At 39.5% G+C, this 26233-nt stretch overlaps 1 protein-coding gene across 2 annotated transcripts in view; it reads left to right on the top strand.

Annotated features, from left to right (window-relative positions):
• Window positions 1-4094: 4094 nt before the first annotated feature.
• The window catches only part of nr3c2 (nuclear receptor subfamily 3, group C, member 2), a 482067-nt gene continuing 459928 nt past the window's right edge, over window positions 4095-26233 (top strand). Inside the window, exons 1-2 of one of the 2 annotated variants that reach the window (XM_059965018.1) lie at window positions 4095-6182; window positions 8162-9937. In XM_059965018.1, coding sequence (XP_059821001.1) covers window positions 8181-9937 — 1757 coding nt within the window. In that variant the 5' untranslated portion in view covers window positions 4095-6182; window positions 8162-8180. Of the gene's footprint in view, window positions 6183-7057; window positions 7219-8161; window positions 9938-26233 lie in introns of those variants that run through there. The other variant, XM_059965017.1, reaches the window with a different exon arrangement.

Raw genomic sequence — 26233 nt, 5'->3', positions numbered from 1 at the left:
CTCCAGCATTTTGTGTGCGTTGTTTGGATTTCGAGCATCTGCAGATTTTCTCTTGTTTATCCAGGAATCTAGACTGTTAAATATGAAAAGTGTTTTGGTGCGTTCAGCTTTACTATGGCTTTTTCCGTTTTTACCTAGAAGTGATACATATGCATATCATATGAACGTCTGATAATTTTGAGAGATAACTTGATTTCTATCAGCTTTTCAGATTCTGGGCAAATGCCTGATGCCACTTTGGCCTGTGGTGTTAAATCTGTTCCTCTTTCCATCGATGCTGCTGACCAGCTGTGTGATTCCAAAGTGTACTGTTTATTTCAAATTTCCAGTATCAGCACTTCATCAACTGATGTGTTAAGATGTGACCAATTACAAACATTCAAATTTTCCAAGGTTGTAGGATTTTCTTAATTTTATAATTCTCAGTTATGTCCTGATTTTGACCTTAGAATTTATTTTGTTGTTTGTTTGATGTTGGAACTCTGCCATTTTGTATGTCTAACACTGCATACAAAAACTTGGCACAAGTTTATCTTGCCTGAACCAATTGGGAACCATAATATGTGACTTCCTGCACATTGCAGAATTTAAGTTTAAGGAACAGCATCTTGACTTTAATCTTGGCCTTTTGGATTTAATATTGAATTTAACAGCTTCAGGTAACTCACTTAATGGCCAGTTCTTCAAAAGACCATCCTGTTGGCTCAGTTTTTCCCTTTACATTAGCATAGCAACTGGTAATTTCCCACAGCTTTGGTAGTTCACAGTTCTTAAGTTTCTTTGTACATATTCTCTCTAACTATCCACACCACAACTTTCACAACTTCCCTCCGTGACTCCCTGGTCCACACGTCCCTCCCCACGGATCTCCCACCTGGCACTTATCCCTGCAAGAGTAAGTGCTACACCTGTCCCTACACCTCCTCTCTTACCACCATTCAGGGCCCCAAGCAGTCCTTCCAGGTGAGATGACACTTCACCTGTGAGTCTGTTGGGGTCATCTATTGCATGCGGTGAGACCCGATGCAGATTGGGCAATCGCTTCGTCGAGCACCTCCACTCCATCCGCCACAACAGACAGGATCTCCCGGTTGCCACCCTCTTCAACTCTGCTTCACATTCCCATTCGGATATGTCCATACATGGCCTCCTCTACTGCCATGATGAGGCCAAACTCAGGCTGGAGGAGCAACACCTCATCTACTGTCTGGGTAGGCTCCAGCCCCTTTGTATGAACATTGAATTCTCCAACTTCTGGTAATGCCCTCCCTCTCCCTTCCCCCATCCCAGTTTCACTCTGCTTCCTCCTCCAGCTGCCTATCACCTCTCTCATGATTCCACCTTCTTCTGCTACCCATAGTGCTTTCCCCTTACATTCCTTCTTCACCTCTCCTGCCTATCCCCTCCCTCACCCCTCGATCTTTCCCTTTACTAGTTTTTCACCTGGCACCTACCAGCCTTCTCCTTCCCACCCTCCCCCAACCTTCTTTAAAGGGCCCCTGCCCCCTCCCTTTTCAGTCCTGACGGTCTCGGCCCGAAACTTTGACTTCCACAGATGCTGCCCGACCTACTGAGTTCCTCCAGTGTGTTGTGCATGTTGCTTTGATCCCAGCATCTGCAGAGTATTTTGTGTTTACAACTTATACATTGCTTTGTCCATGTTCTCTCTCTCTCTCTCTCTCTCTCTCTCTCTCTCCATAATTAGCATGTTATCTAGATCACTCTATCAACAATTTATCTGCTTGGCAATCCTGACCTCAACCCATCAGAGGTATTTCCCATTGTCGTATCCAACCCTCCTGTAACCCTTTTGCAATTTTAAATTAACTTGAGTTTTTTCTCTTTAGTTCAGATGAAGATTCTCTGCCTCTTTCATTTCTCTTTCTGAAATGTTGAGTGCTTCCTGTATTTTCAGTTTTTGTTTGAGAAGTATTGTCTGTAGGTCTGAAGGTAGGATGAATGTCAGAACTCACTGTTACATTATGAAAAACAGAATACAATATGCACTCTTACTAAATGAAGGAAACTGAGATACAGAATGTTTTCAGTTTTTTTATCCGTGATGAATGATTTTATGTTGCATCTTACCAGAAAATTCTACAGTATCCTCTAAGATCATTGCTGGCAGAGTGCACACAAGACTGCTTACATCTAAAAACAAGATGAATAGTTCTAGAACAAGAGAAAATCTGCAGATACTGGAGATCCAAGCAACAAACACACACACACACACACACACACACACACACACACACACACACACACACACACACACACACACACACACACACACACACACAAAATGCTGGAGGAACTCAGCAGGCCAGGTAGCCTGTACCGAAAAAGTACAGTCGACGTTCCAGGCCGAGACTTTGGCAGGATTATGGTTCTAGAGCTAGCTTTCTTTGTTCTTGGCTGCAAGTAGTTTTGTCATTGTAGGACCACTGAACAGGATCAAGGAGTAATTAGAACATGAGGATATGGAATGAATATTCTTCATTGCTCGTGGATCAAAAATTAAAGTTAAACTAATTTTTTGAAAATCAGTGTTCTCATTTTTGCTATGCAACATTGTTGTTGTGGAACATCTTTTTAGGTACTGAATAAAGAAAAAATAAAAGGCATTCACCACCACTGAAGGAATTGTTTAACTTTAAACTCTCCAAGGACATCACCAAATCATTCAAGTCTCATGATAACAACAAAAATGTTACAAGTTTTTAGAATGATCTTGTGATGGCAAACTACGCGTATGTACAGTTATTTTGTTGTTTTTGCTGTTAAATATTGCAATGCTAACCATCTGATACATTCAAACTCTTGATGAAAAGGTGGTTTTGATCATATACAATGCAAAAGTATGTTTGAACTGTTTTAATCAGACATCAGGCTCATTTTGCATAAATATGACTTAATGCAGTATCTTTTGCTGTATTAGATAATATAAATACAACCTATTTTTTTTAACAAAGTTAAAGCTTCTGAATGTGCACAACATGGAAAATACAGGGAAATGGCAACAAGTTTACAGGAAAAATGTGGAAAGATTTCAAGCTCTCCACAGGAAAACACTTTAAATGGGAGCTTTGCGGAAATTTTGATTGCCATTGTGTTGCATTTAATTATATTTGCATCTGAGATTGGTAGTAGTTACATTACCTCAGAAACATAGATGCAGTATGGTTAACTGTTTGTTGTATCAGAGGAACATTGATACAGCACAATTGACTGTTAACTAAATGTTAACATTCATGCCTGCATAATCATGATAATTGCATTCTTTGGCAATGTATATTTCATGCCTTGATAACCACGAAGGCATTTAAAAAACAGCAAGAGGGCAGTTCTACTTTGTTTCTGAGATACAGTACTTATCTTCTGGCCACAATGAATCTAATAATACTGGGCAGGTTATCTGTATATGTTCATAAAGAAACACCTGCCATATAAATGGCTGGTAAGAAAAATGGTTGGATAGATAATGTAAAAATAGTGAATAGTGCAGTAGAAAATGCTTGCCTATAAGCAGAAGGAGTGCAAAGTTTTTTTTGCCTGAATGCCCTTGATTCCTGAATTTTGGTTTATTGCAGTAATTGGTGGGGTAACAAACATTTTAATTACACTGCCATTTAATGGTGTCTGTCAATATGGACAGGTGACAGACAGGGAGGCGGGGTTGAAATTGCTGGGAATTTTACATAAAGATTAGTGATGTCTAGCATGTAATTTTAGGCTTTGAATGTTTCTCCAAATTTTTAAACCTATTTGCCAATTTCTGGAAGCACTTTTAAAGATTTAGGTTTCAGAATAATAGGGACAGAAAGGATGGCCCACTGAAATTGAACAGGATCGAGAACCCTGATTCAACTATTGAAATAAGGCTTCTCCCTGCTAAGGATGGTAGTGCCATCAATCCATTTTGATAGCTAATCAGAACTTGCATTGAAGTAGTTTTGAGCAGCAGTTTCATTACAAATTCTGTACAATTTTTAACACATCACAGAGGGAACCTATGCAATTATGAAATTATCCATTCTCCAATAACAAGATATCATACTTTTATGAAAAAAGCAACAACATGTCTCAGGGTATCAGAAAGTGAGATCTGCTCAATAGTCAGATGCCATTGTTTGCTTTGGAATACTGAGTTTTCCTTCCCACAAAGAAGTCTAAAACAATATAAGATTAACCAGGCCTCTGCATAGTTATATTATTTATAGATTTATTGATGTTTATTTGTTATTTTAATGAGTCACATGCTCCATTTAGACAAGTACCTGTGGGTTATCTTCCTCCTGTAGGTGCTGCTGCATGGGCTTTTGGGGGAAAAAATAAACCTGTCACAGAGAATGAGACAGAACAATTGATATTTTATATTGGGAATATTCTGAGTTCTGTGAATGTGCAATCTTCACATAAAATCATTCTGCTTTATTCTGCAACATTTTTTGTCTGATTAAGTTAACAGAAGGGTTAATACATTTAAAAAGAATTTGTTTTCTTGCAACATTAAATTTACCCATGAAAGTCACTTTTTTATGACTGTTGAATTTTTACATAGAGATCTTAGTACCCTTTTCTGGGTCTGGCTTTGAAAATGTCATTTTTGCTTAGAGCAGTGACTCTGGAGTTGTATGTGCAAGATTCAATAGCGCTATTCAGCCAGCTCTCAAGGCGTTTTCTTTCCTGAACTTCCATCTGCCGTTTGCTTTCCTTCTGATAAATTTGGGACGACGTTATATTCAGAAACATCATTAAGATAAAAAATATTGAGAACGGGTTTTTTTTAAAAAAGCTACCGTGTTGGGGGCAAGCCCCATTTTAATACTATATCTGGAACAGGTTGCTTTGTGTTATGTACTGTTTCAGAAGGTCCGCTGCGTTTGAGGACGCGTCTTCATTTTGCTGGTACAAAAATAATCCACACATCTTTGCAGTTAGCTAATTATCCATCTGTATTATTTTAAATTAGAATAAGTGATTTATATTTCCTGGGATTTTTTGAACGAGAGATCTTAATTGCTAAATCCCCGAGATAGAGAACGAAAAAGATGGTGCGTCTTTCCACGGTTAAATTTGGGAGAAACAAGCCGAAACTTGAATGCAAATTATTTCTGACCGAAACAGTCGTGGGGGTATTGAGAAGTAAGGAATCGGAGAAATAGATTCGTTCGACGGGATGTCTAATCACTCACAACCTGCCTTGGTGCTGAAAGCAACTGAGAGTGAAGATTGGAGAGGTAAGGGTAACTTGTTGACTGTGAAGTAAAAACGAGGGAAGGCTAATGCGTGTGCTGGGTGTACGGTCATGAGAGTCCGTCCAATAGATAAAGGATGGATTCGTGAAAATATAATCAAGGAAAGGACGAGAAAAGAGAAAGAGCTATTATTCCTTCACAGTTCCCCTGCCAGATACAACTCACTGCTTTTGGTAAACCTTTTCGAATTCACACCATTCACCACCACCTCCCATCCGGAAGGATAAATAAAGAGGAACAGGCAGAAGATAACGTTTAGGCGAAAGAAAAATAGATGTGAAACGGCCGAGAAAGCAGTACGGAGATATCCGAGTCAGGTGGGGAAAAAATCGTATTGTCAGCGCAACCCCATGGGAGATCGAGCATATTGCTGACCTACATCTCCACCAGCAGTTTGGTATTATTCCGCAAATCGTTAGATAATCCTTTGAAGGTGGAAGATATGACCAGAAGTGCGATGGCCTTTCCATTGATTGTCTTCGAGCGATGTGGGTTACTCACTCCACTCCGTCCAGTGTCATTGTAAATACTAACAACCTGACGTCAGGACGGCGGCGGCGGCGGCGGCGGCGGCGGCAGGAGCTGCCACAACCTGAGCGGTTGGCCAATATCACCAGAGACTGAGCACGGTGCGAAGGCGAGCGGCAACGCAGACTGTTATGGGCAGAAAGTTTCCCCTGTTCCACCGCTCAGTTTGTGTTTTGATTTGTTTCGCCAACTTGGCGGCCTCGCTGGAATAAATTCAAGGAAGTCAAGCCAAACATACGGAAACCGAGCCGCCAGTCAACTGGATTGCTCAGTGATTTAATCTGTACAGTATTATTAAAATAAAAAAAGTATAGTGCACGTTTAGGATCTTGGAAGGTTAAGTCTTTCTTGCAGCAGTGTTCGCCGACCTCAAATCGCAATGACTTGGATGTGAAGGTTTGTACAGTGTTTCTCATTCTCCTCTGAACCTCTATATTTTCAATCGGCATTAGGCCAGAACAGCAGTGGTTTCGCGGTTTATTAACTTGAGTGCGAATGACAGTCCAGAGGATATATATCTGCAACGAATATGAAACGCCCCCGATTGAAAAGTCGCTGAGGCTCTGCGGAGATTGACCTTTCCCTCCCGAAATAGAGTGCGATAAAGAGGAGATTGCTGGAAGCCCAACCATTCAGCTGCGGTTTTGCTGCAATAACCAGATGTAAAGTTTAACTTTTCTTCGGTAATTATTTGTTGGGAATGAAGGTCTGGGGCCGGAGAATATCAGAAAGGGCAGCCCCGCCCCCAGTAGATTCTTGTAGGTTTCATGTCGGCAGAAAACTAAAGGCTTTGCACGAAAATGGTGGGATTTTTCACTTGAGGCAACCATTAAAAATGAATCTTTAAGCAACCCACCGATTATCATCGTGCGTTTTTTTTTTGCATTGCGTCACCCATTTTATCCTTTTATTTTTTCAGTAGCAAAGTAAGACTGAAAACCATCGGGGTTTCGCCTGTCTGGACTGGCAGCTAAGTGCCGGGCAGTTTGGCAGATGGGGGCGATCTCCGGGCGGTGTTGCGCTAAGTTGCTTCTTGCTGCGGCTACGCTCCCTTCGCAACTTGGCCTCGGAAATGTCTTTGCAGCTCGCGCCTGGGTGGCAGCTCTGCCAGCCAATCGGAAGGCTGGAGCTGTTAAAATCCCGGGGTGTAGGCACGCCCTCACCGGTTCCAGCCAATAGCCGGAGAAGGTGGGCGGGCCTCGCACACTTTCTGTCTAATGAGCGAAGAGATTCTATAGAGGGATCCGCCCAATTCTTTCCGTTCTCCGCCCCTTCTTTGGTGGAAAATAATACATAACACGCTCGAACAGACTCCCGCGTATATATTTATATTTTAAAGATCTGTATAATGTCTACATGTTTCATGTTTGAACTGAATGTCCTTGCCCACATCAGCTAAAGAAGCGTTAAAACGAGTCGTCGGAGAGAACGGGTAAGTGACAGAAGCCAGGGCTGAAATAGGCGGCGCGGACAGTTTAATTAATATTTTGCGTTATTATTGACAAGAGAACTCAAGTTGTAATTGAAGCTGTAAGTGCTCTCTGGTAAATATTAAGGCATTAGATGAAGAATAGTGAAACTCCAGTGGCGTCGAAACGGAATGCTGGAATGTGATGGCGAATACTGTAATCGGCGGTGTAAAATCAGCAACTCGCTGGAGAAGAGCTGATCCAGGCACTTCATCAAAAACTATGATCCAGATCAGAGTAGTCGTGTGATTGTCAAGTCACCTGTAAATCAGAACTCGGGGGACAATATTCGAACTTTTTCAAGGAAGAGTAGGAGGAATTCCTTCGGGTCCAGCAAACTTCCCAGATGGCTGAGAATAAGTTTCCTCTGCATATATGTTTATGCTACGTGCACCTGATTAACCGTATCGTCCAATTATTGATAAACTTTAAGCCAGTGAGGGATATAGCGTTCTAGAACACTTAACAAGATCTTAATTTCAATAATCTGATCTGATTTATAGTCATAATCTGCACATCAGTTTGGAAATTCAGCATATTTAAACATCGCCTGCATTAATGTTAGTGCATAAGTGTGCATTTTAAAAATTAAAATAGTAGCTTACCTTAACCATAACTAATTGCTTACCTATTAGAGAAGAACTTGGAGAAGATGTCTTTATATATTTTTTGGTAATAACTTGCCTTTGAACACCTATTTTAAACAGAAAGCCTAAACACTGACCTCAAATTTTAGAGGGTGTAGCAATGAATTGAGTTTGATATATTTTTGCGTATTAAGTTTATTCAAGGTAATGCAAATTGTAAGTACTTTGAATCATTTTTATACTTCAGCTGATGTGTGAAGTATTTTGTCAGAAAAAAATAGAATGGATTATTTTTAAATGACATTTTATTTTGTTATAGGTGTTCTGAAGAACCAGCCATGGAAACCAAAGGATATATTGACTACCCTGAAATAATGAATATTGGAAGACAGTGGCCTCTGAATAAACTTGTGTCCAGTGCTGGGAATAACAAGATCAATAGCTGTGACAACAGTGCAATGACTATTCTTGATGTTAGTTGTGTACCCCCTGTTGCAAAGAGTGAAGATGGAGAAGGAAATCTGGAGCTTTCTCCTGCCCTTCATCATCAGCCACCTTTCCAAGTGCAGCACCAGTATCCACATCCTGGTTTTCTTGCTTCGGATCTGAAGTGTCACCTAGGATCTGCTAAAGAACTCTCAAAAACTGTTGCCGAGTCCATGGGTTTGTATATGAATTCAGTAAAAGAGATGGAGAATGAATTTAACTACAGCATGCAAACCGAACAACTGGAGGGGAGGGCCAGCAATATTACTGAAAATGGTGAACAAGGACTGGATCTTCAGAAGGAGAAGGCTCATGCTATCTTGTCACAGCAAGGGATGAGACGATGTTCTTCTTCCTCTAGCCCTGGAAAAAACAGCCAGAGTTCATGCATCTCCAGTCCTATAAACTATAACTTAGGCTCTTCATTATCAAGTCCTAACAATATGAACTCTTGTGTTTCTAGTCCTGCTAAATTAAATTACCTAGCTCTATCTAGTCCGGATGCTGTTAGCAATTTAGGATCTTCCATCTCTAGTCCAGACAACATGAATAATTTGAGTAATTCTGTCACTAGTCCAACCGATGTTCATTGCATGATCTCAGGTTCTACTAAGATAGGCAGCCTAGCCCTATCCAGTCCTAGTAATATGAACAGCTTGTATTCTTCCATCTCCAGCCCTGACCATGTCAGTCCCAATAACATGAGCTCTCCTCTTTCCATTCCTACTAATCTAGCTTCTCCTCATTCTGTCTCCACTAGTAATACAGTTTTGTCCAGCTCTAATAATAGCAGTGTGACCTCTTCAGTCTCCAGCTCTGCTGTAAATAATCTGTGCTTTCACAACTGCAGTCCTGCTGATGGGTCAAGAATTATCATCGATCTCCATCAGAACCCAGCAATAAGAAATAAGAATCATGAGGAAGTTAATGTATCTAAAGATGAGAAGTCAAAAGGTGAATGTTTAAAGACTGGTTCAATTAACAATGATAATCCTGTTCGGTTTATAAAAACAGAAGCAGAAAGCGATTTTAGTGGTTCATGTTTCCCAAGTAGGGGTAGTTCAGACCTATCTAATTCAACATTCTCAATGCCTTTAAAATGTGAGATGAATGAAAGTGCATGCCTGAATTCAGTGTGTACTGGTCAAGTTTCAGAAAACCCCTTTTCAGAAACTGCACGTCAGATGATTGATCTCAAGACAAGTTATGGAGACTCGTTTGACCCTTATGGGAACTTAGGGGCTCCTGCATCTTCCTCTAGTTCTAATTACGGACAGGATGCCTTTTTACAACCAAACACTATGACCGTGATTAAACAGGAGCCAAACGATGATGGCTACTGCCAAGCCACCTGTTCACCGCCATCCACTATTGTAGGTGTTAACTCAACTGGACAATCATTTCATTACAGAATTGGTGCCAGTGGCACAATTTCCATGCCCTGCCCTTTTGTGAGAGATGCAAGACCTCAGCTTTTAAATTTAATTACTCCAGTGTGCTCTGTACTTGGGTCTTGGAAATCGCACCCTGTCATGCCACAGAACTCCATAGCTGCTGGAAAAAATGATGGCTATCCATTGCAAGGATATGTTCCTGAGAAAATGTCACGGTGAGTTTTGCATCATCCTTTACTTGAAAATTGTCTTGTTAAATTAATTCAAGTTCATGTTTGATCTCACGGTGAAAGAATGACTGTGTTTTGTAAATATCCGGCAAAAATAATGATGACTATAGTGCAGAAATTTCTAGATGGTTCACTTATTCTTGCTGATGAATAGAGTAGGATCTGATGTGTGCTATTAAAAGCAGGATGCATTAATGTTAGTCAAAGATTGCTAAAAACAGAAAATTAGTGCTGTGTATCACTTTTTTCCCCCTAAACCATCAGGATCAATAGACTTCAAGAAGTTCATTGATTCTTTTCTGAGAGAAATTGAGAATTGTGGAACTTGGTCACGGTTAAACATAGAAGATATTGTACAACGAGGCATCTTCAGGTGCAGGTTGATGGGACTAGGCAGAATAACAAGTTGGCACAGACTAGGTGGCCCAAAGGGCTTATTTCTATGCCCTGGTGCTCTATGACTCAATGATCCTCTGTATTTTGACCTGTGCAGACTGAAGCTGCTATTGTGCTATGTGATGGAACTTTGAATGGTGTCGAGTGACAGTATGGAAAAATATAGAGAAAACTGAAAAATTAACAGTAATATGGAGAAAACCATTTTGTATCTGCTTTGGTTAAGATTAGTTATTTGGTGTCTTAGAAACATAACAGTAAGTTTTAATGGCATCTGAAACACTAGAACTATGTAAATACTGTATATTTGAGAAAGATTCAACATCAATGTGGAGGAAAAATGAAAACAACTTTAAAAAAATAAATTATTTATATCACATAATAAGCAATAAGAAATGTCGGGCATCTTTAATTTAGGTTTGGGTTTCTGATATTCATAAAATGTATTCCATGGTCTGTGGTGTCAGCAGAATCTCTTGATTGAACTGTGGTTTGATTATTTCCTTATTGTTTTCACCAATTACTTGTCTCTTGGGACTAAAAATATTTGAAATGGTCACATAGATATAAACCTAATTTTAATCTAAAAGCAGCATCATTATAGAAGTTCAGACTCCTGTTCTGCTTCTTAATTTTTATATCCAAATTTGCATTATATCTGAATTTACAGCATTTAAGATTGTTGGAAATGTATCACTATCTATTGTTAAAGTATTGATTTAATGTGATAATGATGTTTCACAATTATTTTAATTCAAAGGCTTGTATGAAATATTTACAAATATAATTTAACTTGGCAGAGTGGTATGTGTGTTATCCAATATTGATAACACAGATGTATTGAGTTAATAAGTTTTCCATTTTCCTCAGTACTTAAAAGTCATTTGTGTGCCTTGAATGTTTGACTTGTTTGTAATTGTCAATCAAACTATTAGACAGTAAAAATCTGAATATCAGTGATTATGCTGTTGGTGAGTTCAGGTGTCAAGATTTTATGTATTATTAAAATGATAGCCGAGACTATAGAGCGGGGGATTCCGTCCTGGGTTCCAGGGACCCCTTGCTTAATGGTTGGGGAGAAAAGGTTGCAAACCCCTGCTATAGAGGAATGTACAGTATGTTTTCCCTTTCTAATGTGCTGTATTTTATAATCAGCTACAGAACATTCTGATTTTATTTGCTACTATTTTTTGCCACTGCTCTTTGATGCAGGGTTGGAATTATTGCTGAGCCTTGAGGCTCTTTTGTAGCAATACAGGTTGAGTTCCCCTTATCCGAAATTCCAAAATCCGTAAGCCTCTGAAATTCATTTTTTTTTTAGCGCTGACGTGAAGTCACAAATAGAAAATTCCACAAGATGCTGGGAAGGTTCCCAGGCGATGTGCTGGTGTCTGCACACCACAGAATGTTCTGAGAAGTGATGTCACATTTGTAATGAACTGAAGTTAATCAAAAATAGAAAAACACTGCATAAAATAAAAAATGAAGATCTTGAGCACTTTTTGTCAGCTTTGGAGTGACTATGTCCCGCTTAATGGTATGCTGATCATGTAACAAGTAAAGATCCATCACAACCAACTGAAAATTGATGGTATTGTGAATATTCAGCATGCTGGTTGCAGAAATTTAAGAAAAGGTCTTGCATTAAATTTTTAAGCATCTACCGATCATGAAAATTTAGCACCAGAACGAACCTACAATGCTGTTTGTTTTTATACCTTACATAAAACTGAAAGAAAAGTACCATGCAAATACAATGAACTGTAACCCTTCAATCGAAACACAGCATCGTAAATAGAGACTGAAAGCCCGCCATTATTGTTCAACATCTGATTCAGATATTTTCCCGATGCCGCTGTGCTCTTTTGTTATCCTGAGCACATTATATTTTCATTACATTAATGGTATGTAGTAATTTTCACAAGTGTAAGATAAAGACTGCTTACCGGCAGCACATAAATTCAGAGTCAGAAGTTATGGTGATCCCAAGTTATCACATTATATATTCCAAACTCCGAAGAAATCCAAAACACTTCCGGCTCCAAGCATTTCAGATAAGAGGTACTCAACCTGTAATTACTTGTAAGTAGTTTGGTTATTTGTGTTCCAAGGTAGACGAAACCATTCAGTAAGAAATCAACTTAACATTTTGTAAACGACAAGCTGTTTGAGTGGGTTGTGGTTTCCAGAATACCTATCATAGTTAGCTGTACATCAATAATTCCCAGCCTTTGGATTACTGTAGTTAGAATTCACTTGTGAACCAGTTTGAGCATAGCTTCTGAATGCCCAAACTTACAAATTTAAAATCTTGATTTGCTATTTTATTTTAAAAGTCAACTGCTTCACTCAGAATTATGGTCTTTGAATGGGACAATATCTTAAAAGATTTGAATACATATTGTTTAATAATATGAAACATGGTTTGCTATATTTAAATAATTCCAGTGAAGAATGTTCTGTACAAAATGTATGGTGAAATTATTATTTTGGCAACACAGTAGAAAGTAGAACCATGTTATTTGTCATCTATGTTGCAACAATGCATCTTTAGCAAATCCTGGCTAAGAATGTGGAAAGTCAGTTGTGCTGCTTCCAAAAAGCCTGTACTGCCATGGAGTTTCATGTGTTGTGGCTTTGCAATTTGCATTTAGATTTAACGGGAAATATTAAAAGCCTTAATGGGCTAGATAATATTAGTTTCTCAAAAATTCTATCACATTTAACTTTCTTTTGTCATTCTTAAAAATTCTTCCTGGTGTAAGTGTCCTTTAAGTGGCTTGGGTGGATGATCGTCATTGGCAGTGGCAGATTGAAGACAGTTTGAGCAATATATAAATATTAATTTGCTGAACGTCTTCATTCAGAAAGTCTGTTACAGTGTTAAATAATTGTAATTTTGTAGGATGGTTGATGAGTTCAGCCTTTATTTGGTTTTGCCCTCATTAAAGTAAGAGGCATGGATGTAAGCTGAATGCAGATTTCTTGTGCTTGGAACCATGATCTGCATATCCTTGTCTTCCACAGAAGTACTCATTAACTTTTTACAAATCAGCTGGCTTTTGGCATTAGTGTGGTAATTTTCATTCATTGATGGTCGTTTAGTGCCACAGAGTTGTATTATCGAATCTGAGCTGGTATGCTTGAAGTTATCTTGCACCTTTATTACAGTGCCAGTGAAGAATTGCCCTTAGCCCTGTTTGTGGAAAAGGAAAAGCTGTTAGTTTCAGAGAATTAATTAACACTATAAGTTAATTGTAGAAGTCTCTCGTTGTGGAAAATAAATATAAAAATGGCCTTCAAATGAAAATAATTTGGACTTGGCTGGCTTGCTGTATAGTTACCAGAATTGACTGAAAATGGGTGGGTTATCAGGTTTGACCTACTCCCTGGATATCTCTTTATTGGTTTCCCCCTTGAGTATAACTAAAAAAAATGGAAATATTGAACTTTATCCTGGCGGCATGAGGGGTGGGAGCACACGGTAGGTTAGTGCAGACACTTCCCAGCACCAGTGATCACCAATTGGGCTTTGTTTCCCGCTGTCCTCTGTAAGAAATTTTCATGGTTTCCCTGCGTCTGTGTGGGTTTCCTCCGGGTGCTCCAGTTTCCTCCCACATTCCAAATTAAGGTTAGTGTGGGCAAGCTATTTTGGTGCTGGAAGCATGGTCCCTGACATCATCTTTGGACTGTGCTGGTCACTGACGCAAAACTCTCTGTTGTATGTTTCAATGGATATGTGGCAAATAAACTTACCTTCATCTTTATGTGACTTTAAAAAGCAATTTCTTTTCTCTGCTATTGTATACAGCTAATTCATGCTTTCAGAATCAGGTTTATTATCACTGCCATGTGTCATGAAATTTGTTAACTGAGGAGCAGCAGTTCAATGCAGTACATAATATAGAAGAAGTATAAATAAATAAGCAAATCAATTGCAGTATATGTATTGGAGATTAAAAATCATGCAAAAACAGAAATAATATATATTGAAAAAGTGAGTTAGTGTTCGCGGATTCAATGTCCATTTACAAATCAGATGTCAGAGGGGAAGAAGCTGTTCCTGAATCGCTGAGTGTGTGCCTTCAGGTTTCTGTACCTCCTACCTGATGGTAACAGTGAGAAAGGGGCATGCCCTGGGTGCTAGAGGTCCTTAATAATGGACACTGCCTTTCTAAGACACTGCTTCCTCAAGATGCCCTGGGTACTTTGTAGGCTAGTCCCCAAGATCGAGCTGACTAGATTTACAATCTTCTGCAGCTTCTTTCGGTCCTGTGCAGTATCTCCCCCCCCCCCCCACCTCCCCCACTCCATACCAGACAGTAATGCAGCCTGTCATAATGCTCTCCATGGTACATCTATACAAGTTTTTGAGTGTACTTGTTGACATGCTAATTCTCTTCAAACTTCTAATGAAGTATAGCCACTGTCTTGCCTTCTTTATATTTACATCGATATGTTGGGACCAGGTTAGATCCTCAGAGATCCTGACACCCAGGAACTTGAAACTGCTCATTCTCTCCATTTCTGATCCCTCTATGAGGATTGCTATGCGTTCCTTCATCTTACCCTTCCTAAAGCCCACAATCAGCTCTTTCATCTTACTGACATTGAGTGCAAGTTTGTTGCTGCGACTCCACTCCACCAGTTGGTATATCTCACTCCTGTATGCCCTCTCATCTCCATCTGAGATTCTACTAATAATGGTTGTATTCAATGATTTTTTAAAAAGAAAATATTTAACCCAGTGAAATGTAAGCATTGTAAATGGGGTAAATTTTGCATCAACTATCAGAAATTGTAATTTATAATCTTGGGTAAGATATGCCGCATAAATAACATTGTAATGTTTTTACAATATAAATATTTTTGTAATTGGACTGTTTTTTATAACTTGGTGTAATTTAGTAAATTAGAATTCCACTTGTTTTAATCCAGTTAGCATATTAATATCCTGCATATCATAATTTTAAGCTACCATTCTCCAGTTTCCAGATAGATGTAAATTGCATATTCAATCTCCCAATGTTGTTTCCAAAAGTTCTCCTTTTAGCAACAAGACCTTTCATTATTATGAATCTTTAGATGTGTGATAAACTGAGGGAGAAATGCGTTGTGTTTTCATGTAGCTTCTCTGATATAGATATGCGTCAGTGTTGCACAGAATGGCATGCAGTTGATGATGCCTTTTTTAGTAGCATTAAAACTAAGATGTTCTTTTTATTCATGTGTTGTGTTAACCAATCCAGTTAAAGAAAATACTGATTATACTATATGGAAATAAGATAACCTTGTCTCTAAGTCGAACATATTTGGGGTTGAATGAATGTGAAGGGAAGTCACTTCTAACATCAAAGTTCAAGAGTAAATTTATTACGAAAGTACATTTATGTCACCATATACAACCTTGAGATTGGTTTTCTTGTGGGTGTTCCCAGTAAGTCCCAGAAACACAATAGAATCAATGAAACACTGCACCCAACAGGACAAACAACCAATGTGCAAAGGGCAACAAACTTCATAAGTATGAAAAAGAAAAAAGTGAACAATTAGTATTGAGAGCACGAGTTGAAAAGCCCTTGAAAGTGAGTCCATAGGTTGTGGAAACAGTTCAGTGATAGGATGAGTGAAGTTATCCCCTCTTCGTTCAAGAGCCTGATGGTTGAGGGGTAATAATTGTTCCTGAACCTAATGGTGTGGCTCCTGAGACCTTTCCAGCAGGTAGAGAGCATGACCTGGGTGGTGGGTGTTAATGTTTTGTAACTCTAGAAATTAATTTAAAAAAACAAACACACACACACACACACACACACACAATCGGTGTAGGAGTCAATTCTGGGACTGTAGGAAGTGGTGCTGACTGCTCTGCAGTTGATTTTGGATGCCTTTCTTCTGGACTTCTTGACCTCCATAACAGTGCTTCAGTGGACAATGTGGGTCATACTGTATCTTACATCGCCATATCATTTACCCTTTGGAAAGCCACCTCACACTGCTTTGTCCATTGTCATTTCTTCTTGATCTGTAGTAATGAGTTCAAGAGGTGGAGCACAGTAGGCAGGTTTGGCTGGAACCTGCTATATTAATTGACAATTTCTTAAAAGGACCACAACTGTGAAATGTCTTTTGGCCTTGGGCACATCTGCCACTGCTTGAATTTTCTCAGCACAGTTGTGTAATCCTTGTACGTCAATGTTGTGAACGCAGTAAGTGGTGTTTGGTTTAAAGAATTTACAGTTGTTGCATTGTGCTCTGAGCCTATAATCTTCTAATCTTTGTCTTGAGATTTTGAAGATGTTCTTTCTCATCCTCACTGGTAACAGTGATGTCTTCCAGGTAACTCTTAGTGCCTGGGCAGCCTTGCAGCACCTGGTCCATAGCTTTCTGCCAGACTGCAGGTGTAGATACTACTCTAAAAATAAGACTACTTTAGTGTTAACACCCTTCAGGAGCGTTTAACCTGAGATACACTTTGGACTTTTCTTCCATCTTCATCTGTAGGTAGGCCTCAGCTAAGTACACCTCGCTGAAGTGGTTCCCTCCAGAAAGGTTTGCAAAGATATCCTCTATTCTGACGTGCTCATTGTCTGTGTGCTGCTTAGTTGCATTTTCTGCAGGTTTCACCTTTAAACCTGGATTGGCCTGGTGTATGTGATGGTAACACAGTTTATTCGGCCAGGCAGTTTTGTGTTTAGATTATGCTTATGCAACCTAAAACGTTCTGTAATCAACAGTGGTTTTGGTTCTAAATGTTTGTGCATTACTTTCATAATATCAGCAAAGCTCATTTTACCTGGTTTGGTTGGAACAGTCAAACCTCTAAACAAACTGCTTGCTTTTCCACTCAATATACTCAGCAAACTGGCACTCACTTTTCATTGGCTATTTAATTTGCTTTAAAATATAGCTCAATTCGCTCAATATACAATAGCCAGTTATCTCTTGTGCAATCGAGTGCATCAGTCCTTCTGATGTAGCCAGCCATTTCTGCTCTTTCTTTAAAATTTATTTTTGATTCTTATCACCTGGTACTCACCGTTTATGAACCTGTGAATTTTGTTTGTTTTCTGCCTTTCTTTTAACAAGCCCGTCTTTCTCCTCTTCTGAAGAGACAGTCTGTATTCTGTCTTTAAACTTGTATGTTTTTCTGAGCTTTCTTTTAAAATCAAACATCTCGCTGCACTTTAGCAGGAAGTTAGTCCCTGGGGTTTGTTTAAAATCCTATTCATCACCACTGATACATTTTGTAAATGCAAAAATTAATCAAAAGAAAACACAGAGAGTCAGGAATAACTCGTGTCTTTAGTTTTTTGCTTTAAGCAAGGCGTACATGTATGACGTGGTGTGATGACATATGCCATTCACATACTTTTACATATAATCCGTAATGAATTATTTAAACAAATAACACGTAATTGAACACAATATTTCTCAAATATTACTAAAATATTAAATGCATAGCAGTGGGGATCCTGATGATGGATGCTGCATTCCTGTGACTGCCCTCCATATCGATATGCTCAATGGTGGGAAGGGCTTTACCTATGATGGATTGGGCTGTATCCACTACTATTTGTTGAATTTTCCATTCAAGGGCATTGGTCTTTTCATAGCAGGCCATGATGCAACCAGTCAGTAAACTCTCCACCGCACATTTATAGAAGTTTATCATAGTTTTTAGATGTCATGCCAATTCTTTGCAAATTTCTCAGGAACTAGAGGTGCTGTTGTGCTTTCTTCATAATTGCAATTATGCCTCACCCAGGACAGATTTTCTGAAATGATAACACTGAGGAATTTTAAGTTGCTGACTTTGTCCACCTCTGATATTCTGATGAGGACTGGCTCATGGACCGTTGGTTCCTCCTCCTGAAATGAATAATTAGTTTCTTGGTCTTGCTGACATTGAGCTGCTGTTATTATTACAGGCTTTGATTCGGTGTTGTCAGTGAACTTAAATATGGCGTTGGAGACAGTCTCAGTGTTAAGCATAAAGTGAATAGACCAGGGGACTAAGCACACAGCATTGTGGTCACCTATGCTGCTGGAGATTGCAGAGGAGATTTTTTTCAATCAAAACGAACCAGTGTCTGCAAGGGAGGAAATTGCACAAAGAGGTATTGAAGCCAAAATCATGAAGCTAATTGATTAGTCTTGAGTGGATGATAGTGTTTAATGCTGAGCTGTAGTCGATAAAGAGCATGCTGATGTATGCATATTTGCCATCCATATATTCCAGGGTTGAGTGAAGAGCCAATGAAATGTCATCTTCTGTGGATCTGTTGTGCTGGTAGGCAAATTGGAGTTGATTCAAGTAATTTCTCAGACAGGAGTTGATATGTTTCATCACCAACCTCTCAGAGCACTTCATCACTGTGGATGTAAGTTCTACTGGATGATAGTCATTAAAACAAATTACCACGTTCTTCTCGGGCACTGATATAATTGAAGCCTGCTTGATGCAGGTGGTGACTCAGACTGCCGAAGGGAGAGGTTAAGGATATTCTGTCAATTGTTCAGCATAGGCCTTTAGTACTTGGCCAGGTACCCCATCAGCCTACCAGTGGTGTAGTGGAAACCACACAGGACTTTGAGGCGAGTGATCCCAGGTTCAAATCCAGCAACTTTCCATTCGTGCTGGGTTGAGCATCAAGCTAACAACTCAGCTTTGTAAAAAAAACCAGACAAATACTTAGAAAACAGCAAAAATTGATCCTGATATGGAGGGGAACGGCAACAAGGTACTCCATCTGGGCTGGATTTTTTTAATATAAGTTCACCCTCCTGAAGGATGCTCTCACATTGGCATCAGAGACTGATATCAAAGAGTCATCAGGAGCTATGTGAGTTTGTGAAGGTTCTTCCATGTTTTGATGGTCAGTGAGAAGACATTGAGCTCACTTGGGGGCAAAGCTTTGCTAACATCTATGTTGCTTGGTTTCACTTTGTAAGAGGTAATAGCATTCAAGCCTTGTCACAGCTGTCGAGTATGCTCCAGTGACTCGAGTTTGGTCCAGACTTTTCACTACATGTGCGATGGCTTTCTGAAGATCGTACCTGGGTATTTTGTATCTTACTTGGTCGCGACACCTGAATGCCACTAATCTGGCCGTCACAGACTGCAAACCTCATGGATCATCCAAGGGCTTCTGCTTGGGGAAGACTCTGAATGATTTTGTGCTGACACACTCATCTATGACTGTCTTAATAATGTTCATGATAACCATGGTGTATTCACTCGGATCTTCTCAGCCCTTGAACATGGCTCAGTCAAGCAACTCAAACCAGTCCCATAGCCACCCACACCCACCTCTTTGTTGTCCTTATATCTGGAGCCTTGCTCTTTTGCCTCTGCCTGTATGCAGAGGACAGCTGTGTGTGATTAGACAGTCCGCATTCTTCATTGTAGTATTGCAGTGGTTGAGTGTGTTGGGACCAAAGAGCTGCAGATTATATGCTGATGATAACTGGGTAAAGATTTCTTCAAACAAGCCCAATTGAAGTTCCTGACTTGAAATACATTAGGGTGGGCAGTTTCTTGTTTTGTGATGGCACCACTCTGTACCTCATGTGCCTGGTTAATGTCGGCTTTTGGCAGTATATGTACTGCATTCAGGATCATGGAGTAAATCTCTTTTGATAAGTAGAATCGTTGGCACTTAATTGTTCGATGTTCCAGGTCAGGGCAACAAGTGCAATTAAGACCAAGGCCGAGGATACCGAAGTGCTGGATGGACTGCATCTTTTGATGGACTCTGGATCAAGGTCTCTTTGGGGCATTTGCTGTTACTTCTATGTTGTTGAGAGGTGGTGGTGCTTCTCCTGCAAGGAGGGGGAGGGAGGAGAGGATCGATGCTCTGCTGCTGTTTGGGCATGGGGGTTGCTTTGGGTTTCTGATTTTACTATCGTTCATTTTTTGAGATTTCTTGTTTTTGTGATGTTTCAGTGAAGAGTTAAGAATTCTGGGTTGTATTCTGTATGCTGATAATACATTGAACTATTTGAACCACTGTGTCCGAGCACCGCAAATAGTTTGTCATGAAACAGAGACCCACACCTTTTGCCTTTTCTGAATCAGCAGTTCAGTCCATCCTGTGTACCGAGAAGCCCTCGGGTCTGATGTCTGAATCTGGCATGTTCAGAGTGAGCCATGTCTCCATAAAACTCAAAATACAGCAATTCCTTATTTCCCTCTGATGCAGCAATCCTGCCCTTAGGTCCTCGAATCTTGTTCTCCAGTAACTGTGTAATTGCTAACAAGATGCTGGGTAGAGGAACTTCCTTTGCTTGGTGTTTCAACCTGGCTTGGAGTCATCCGTTCCTCCCAGTTAAAGGGATGTGCCTTTGTCCATTTAAAGGTGCCGTACCTGCACCTTTAAATGAGAGTTAAGTCCGCTGAGTCCTTCAGAAGACTGTGAAATTGCTGGTTCACTGAGGTGCAGTAATCAACAATAATGTTAAGAATAATATTTGTACATTTTGTTGACATATATACCAGTTCAGTTTCTAAATAAACTCCTATTATTACACTATTTCCTGCTCATTAATATTTATTTCTGACACTCTATTTCAGTAAAGGATATTACTATGACCATAATAGTCAATAGAAAATTTCTGTCTGCTTCCAAGCTTGTATCTTTTTTTTTCGTTTTTCTTCTAAATTGGTAAGTTGGCACTCAAAGGGTTAACATATTGCACAGTTGTATTGTTTTAAAGTATTATTCATGATTGCCATTAAAAGTACAGTTTGTTAAATTTGATAATTACACTATAGTTCATGTGCTTTATTTCAGAGTAGCTGTTAGTTCAATTATTAAATGCCTTCAGCAGGTGCGATTACTTAGATCTGTTAGCATGATAATCCTACCTAATTGCTTTAGTTGTTGCACTGACAGAATTGACATGGCTGTTCTTTGGGAAAAATAATTCTAAGTTTATATGTAAAAGAATGAGTAACTAATTGAGATTTGATAATAAATCCTATTAGTTAACTCTTTAACTGTGGGAGTTTTTATTTCTTGATCATTATAAAACTATGTTGATTTGGTTTATATCATGATTAGTATATGCTTTAATACTTCATTTGCACGATATGAACAGTCTACTAAGTTAGTTGGTGCAATCATAATACAGTGATTCCAGTTAATTTGGCCACTGGTTAATCGGGGAAGCCATTTACTTGAGACAACTCTTAAAGAACAAAAACTAGTGAAGAAAATAGCCATGATTCCCCATACTTATTTGGGACACCATACCACTTAATTGGGACAGGAGAGTGTTGCTGAACAGTTTCTAAGTATCAGCAGTTACGTACACTTGGGTAACTATTAGACACTACACCATCTCCGAGATTGTATTCAAAAAGCAATGATTTCTGCCGCTAATAGTTGGCGAGAAATAAGCAGTGACACAATTCAGAACAGTTTTGCTCACTGTGGTTTCAGGCATTGAGGCCTAGAGATGCCCAATACGGCCGGAATGAAAATGAAACAATTTCACTGCTTCATCAAGTTAGGAACCAAGATGATTGTCGATACCTTCAAATGCTTCTTATTTGTTACTATGAAAATGCAGATTCGGAAGATGCAATCATTGAAAACATTGCATGAATGCCGTCATTGTCTGTACTGATTCATTCATTTATAACCAATCAAAGGTGCATCGTAGCATACACTGGTTGAAATGCTCCTTTCTTCCATCAGTAACTATTGGGAACTAATGCACAGTTTTATAGTACTGTTGTACATGATAATGTTCTATTTTGTTCTGTGTTTCATATAAATACATAATTTGTTATTCAGTTAAGTGTTTGTCTTTTTAGAGCTTTTTAATTGTTTCCATGAAACTTAGTCGATTTGAGGCAGCACTCAGTTTGGCCAAAATGTATTGGTCCCCGTGTGTCCCAATTAACCAGAATCCTCTATATTATCGATTGCTTTAGGATGAAAATGACAGAAGTATTTTATAGAATTGTTTTTCCTCTTGACAGGTTATTAGAAGCTTCTGGAACAGGATTTTGTGACTTATAATTAAAATTAATTTGGGGATACTACCAACAACAATCTAGGATTTAGGAAGCATCTTTAATGTAGGAAGCACCTGAAGAGAGTTCACGGAATACAATTAACTACAAATTGGTATGGAGCCAGGAAGGAAGAGATCATAGCTAGCTGGTTATCAACTTCGTCAAGAAGGTACATTTTAAGAAGAGTATTAAAAGAATGGTGGCAGTGGTTTGGAGAGACAAAATACATATGGGAGGAACTAGACAGTTGCTTATATGGCCGTTGCTGGTGAGACAGTGGGGAAGCCAGAATTGGAGAAATGCAAATTTTTGGAGGCTTCTGGGACCAAAAGCAGTTATAATGATAAGGACGTGATAAGATCAAAGATCTTGACTGTGCAGAATTGTGTAAATCCTGAGAATGTTGGGGATTGGTGCCAAGCTTTGTGGAGAAATATAAGATTACAAGGTCATATTACTCCCTCCTTACTCGCTGTTCATATGCTGTAGAAGATTTTAATGCTACTTTTTTGTACTAATAATAACCAGAACAAGCAGACCGAGCATTGTTGCCATACAGCTATTACTGACCAAACATCAACTTCACAATGTTTTGACAATGATTTTGTAAGATTTAGGCAATTAAGTATTTAGTTTGGTAACACACACAAAATGCTGGTGGAATGCAGCAGGCCAGGCAGCATCTATAGGGAGAAGCGCTGTCGACGTTTCAGGCCGAGACCCTTCATCAGGACAGCTTGGTGTTAGTTTTTGAGGTGAGGTGGGAAGTCCATTTGCAGCAGGGAGTGGACAAAGTCACTTTGTTCCCAACTTTCAGTTGCTTTTCTTGAGATGGCAGGTGTTCAGCCATACTTCTCAAGTGAAAAATACTTGAGGAGTTTGTATTTCTGGAAGTTGCCTTTTCAGTCATGATTTAACAGGTTGAGTGAGTGTGAAAAGAGAACAATTTTGCCTGCAAACTACGTTAGAAGAAATTCAATCAGACCAATGGATATTCAGGGTTGGAATACAGGGTTACAATTATTAGTTTATGCTTTTGAGCTTGTTAATAGATTACAGCCTTCATGCCTGGATTTGAACCCCTGACTCAACCAGAATGATGCAATACTTTTTTTCATCACACCACCGCCTAAATAAAATAAAGTTAGTATGATGATTTGGATCATCAGCTCTTATTGCACAGAAGTAGGGAGGCTGATTTGACTTGGTTGCTGAGTGTTTCTTGCATAGCTATAGTGATGGTTAGAGAGAAGATGCAGCATTTTCCTAATGGGAAACCAACAAGAAGGTACCTTCTAATCTCTTCCTCATACTTCCTATTGAATTGTCAAAAGAGAGAGGTCAGAGCAACCAGTCTAGAATTGTTGCCTAGGCGTAGGAATTCGGGCTTCTGCCAAATTGTTAAAAATAACAGACAGATCCGCAGCATTATATTGTCTGATTATTTTATCCAAAAGATTAGCCTGTTCAAAAGTAAATTTTATTTATTAATTCTTCTTTGATAAGACCATAAGACATAGGAGCAGAATTAGGCCATATGGCCTATCATGGCTGATTTATTATCCCTCTCCTGTCTTATTATCCCTCTCCTCTCATGTCTCCCTGTAACATTTAACACCCTGACTAATAAAGAACCCATCAACCTCCTCTTTAAATATACTCAGTGACTCGGTTTCCACAGCCGCCTATGGCAATGAATAACAGAGATTCACTAACCTTTGGCTAAAGAAATTCCTCCTTATCTCTGTTCTAAATTCACGTCTCTCTGTTCTGAGGCTGTGCCCTCTGGTCCTAGACTTGCCCACTGTAGGAAACATCCTCTCCACGTCCCCTTCTTAGAGTGGAATGACATTTGCAATTTTCCAGTCCTCTGAAACCATTCTACAACCTACGGATTCTTGAAAGATCTCTACTAATGCCTGTACAATCTTTTCAGCTATCTCTTCCAGACCCTGAGGTGTAGTCCATCTGGTCCAGGTGACTTATCGACATTCAGACCTTTCAGTTTCCCAAGCACTTTCTCCTTAGTAATGGCTACAACCTCCCTTCTGCCCTCTGATGCTGTCACATTTCTGGCTGCTGCTAGCATCTTCCATAGTGAAGACTGACACAAAATATTTACTGTTTGTCTGCCATTGCTACCTGTCCAATGTAATTTTTCCAGTAGTCCAATATCCACTCTTGTCTCTCTTTTTCTATATTTGAAAAAAAAGATCTTTTGGCATCCTCTTTTATATTTTTTGCTGGCTTACCTTCATATTTCATCTTCTCTCACCTTATGGCTTTATTAGGTGCCTTCTGTTGGTTTTTAAAAGCTTCCCAATCGTCTAACTTTCTACTAATTTTTGTTTTATTTTTATGTCTTTTCTTTTGCTTTTATGCTGTCTTTGAATTACCTTGTCAGCCACGGTTGCTTTGTCCTCCCTTCAGAATACTTTGGGATGCATCTATCCTACACCTTCCCTATTGTCCCTGAAAACCCCAGCCATTTTTGTTCTGCTGTCACTCCTGCTAGTGTCCCCTTCCAGTCCAATTTGGCCAGCTCCTTTCTCACGCCCCTGTAATTCCTTTTACTCCCCTGTAACACTGATACCTCTGACTTTATCTTCTCCCTCTCAAACTATGATCACTGTCTGCTAAGGTTCCTTTACCTTGAGCCCCCTAATCAAATCTGGTTCATGACATAACACCTAATCCAGAATTGCTTTTCCCCTAAGGAGCTCAACTACAAGCTGTTCTAGAAAGCCATCTCTTAGGCATTTTATAAATTCCCTCTCTTGGCATCCGGCACCAACCTGATTTTCCCAAACTACCTGCATACTGAAATCCCCATAACTATCGTAACATTGCCCTTTTTACATGCCTCTTCTATCTCCCATTGTAATTTGTATCCCACATCCTGGCTACTATTTGGGGGCTCGTGTATAATTCCCATCAGGAACTTTTTACTTTTTCAATTTCTTAACTCTAGCTACAAGAATTTACATCTTCTGATCATGTCACCTCTTTTTAAGGATTTGATTTCTCTTTACTAACAGAGCAACCCCATCCCTTCTGCCTACCTGTCTGTCCTGTGATACAAGGAGTATCCTTGGATGTTAAGCTTCCAGCCATAATCTTCTTTCAGCCATGACTCAGTGATGCCCACAACGTTGTTCCTGCCAATCTCTAGTTACACTATAAGATCATCTACCATATTTTATATATTGCATGCATTCAAATATAACACTTTCTGTATTCAGCAGGCTTTTCAACTTTGCCCAAGTTTATACTTCAACTCCACTGACTGCAAGTTTGCCCTGTAATCTGTCTGTCTTTCCCAACAGTCTCACCACACACTACGTTTACTACTATACCAGCTGGCCCACCCTCAGCCTTATCGTTCCAGTTCTCTTCCCCTTGCCAAGTTAGTTTAAACCTTCCCAAACAGCTCCAGCACACCTGCCTGGATATTGGTTTCCCCTCAGGTTTAGGTGTAACCCTCCTTTTTGTACAGGTCATACCTTCCCCAGAAGAGATCCCAATGATCCACAAATCTGAATGCCTGCTCCCTGCATCAATTCTTAGCCATGCATTTATCTATCAAATCGGACTATTCTTACCCTGCGTGGCCAGGCAGAAATCCAGAGATTACCACCTTTGAGGTCCTATTTTTCAGCTTCCTACCTAACTCCCTATGATCTCTCTTCAGGACCTCCTTCCATTTCCTACCTATATCAATGGTACCAATACATAGCATGACTTCTGGCTGCTCATCCTCTGCATTTAGAATGGTGTGAGCCTGATCTGAGCTGACCTTGGCACCTGAGAGGCAAAATACCATCTGGCAGAATTTCACATCCGCAGAGTTTGCTGTCTGC

The sequence above is a fragment of the Hypanus sabinus genome, chromosome 3 (genome assembly GCF_030144855.1).
Source record: "Hypanus sabinus isolate sHypSab1 chromosome 3, sHypSab1.hap1, whole genome shotgun sequence".
NCBI lineage: Eukaryota > Metazoa > Chordata > Chondrichthyes > Myliobatiformes > Dasyatidae > Hypanus > Hypanus sabinus.
Note: the sequence above shows the minus strand (reverse complement) of the source record. Positions and strands in the feature narration are given on the sequence as shown.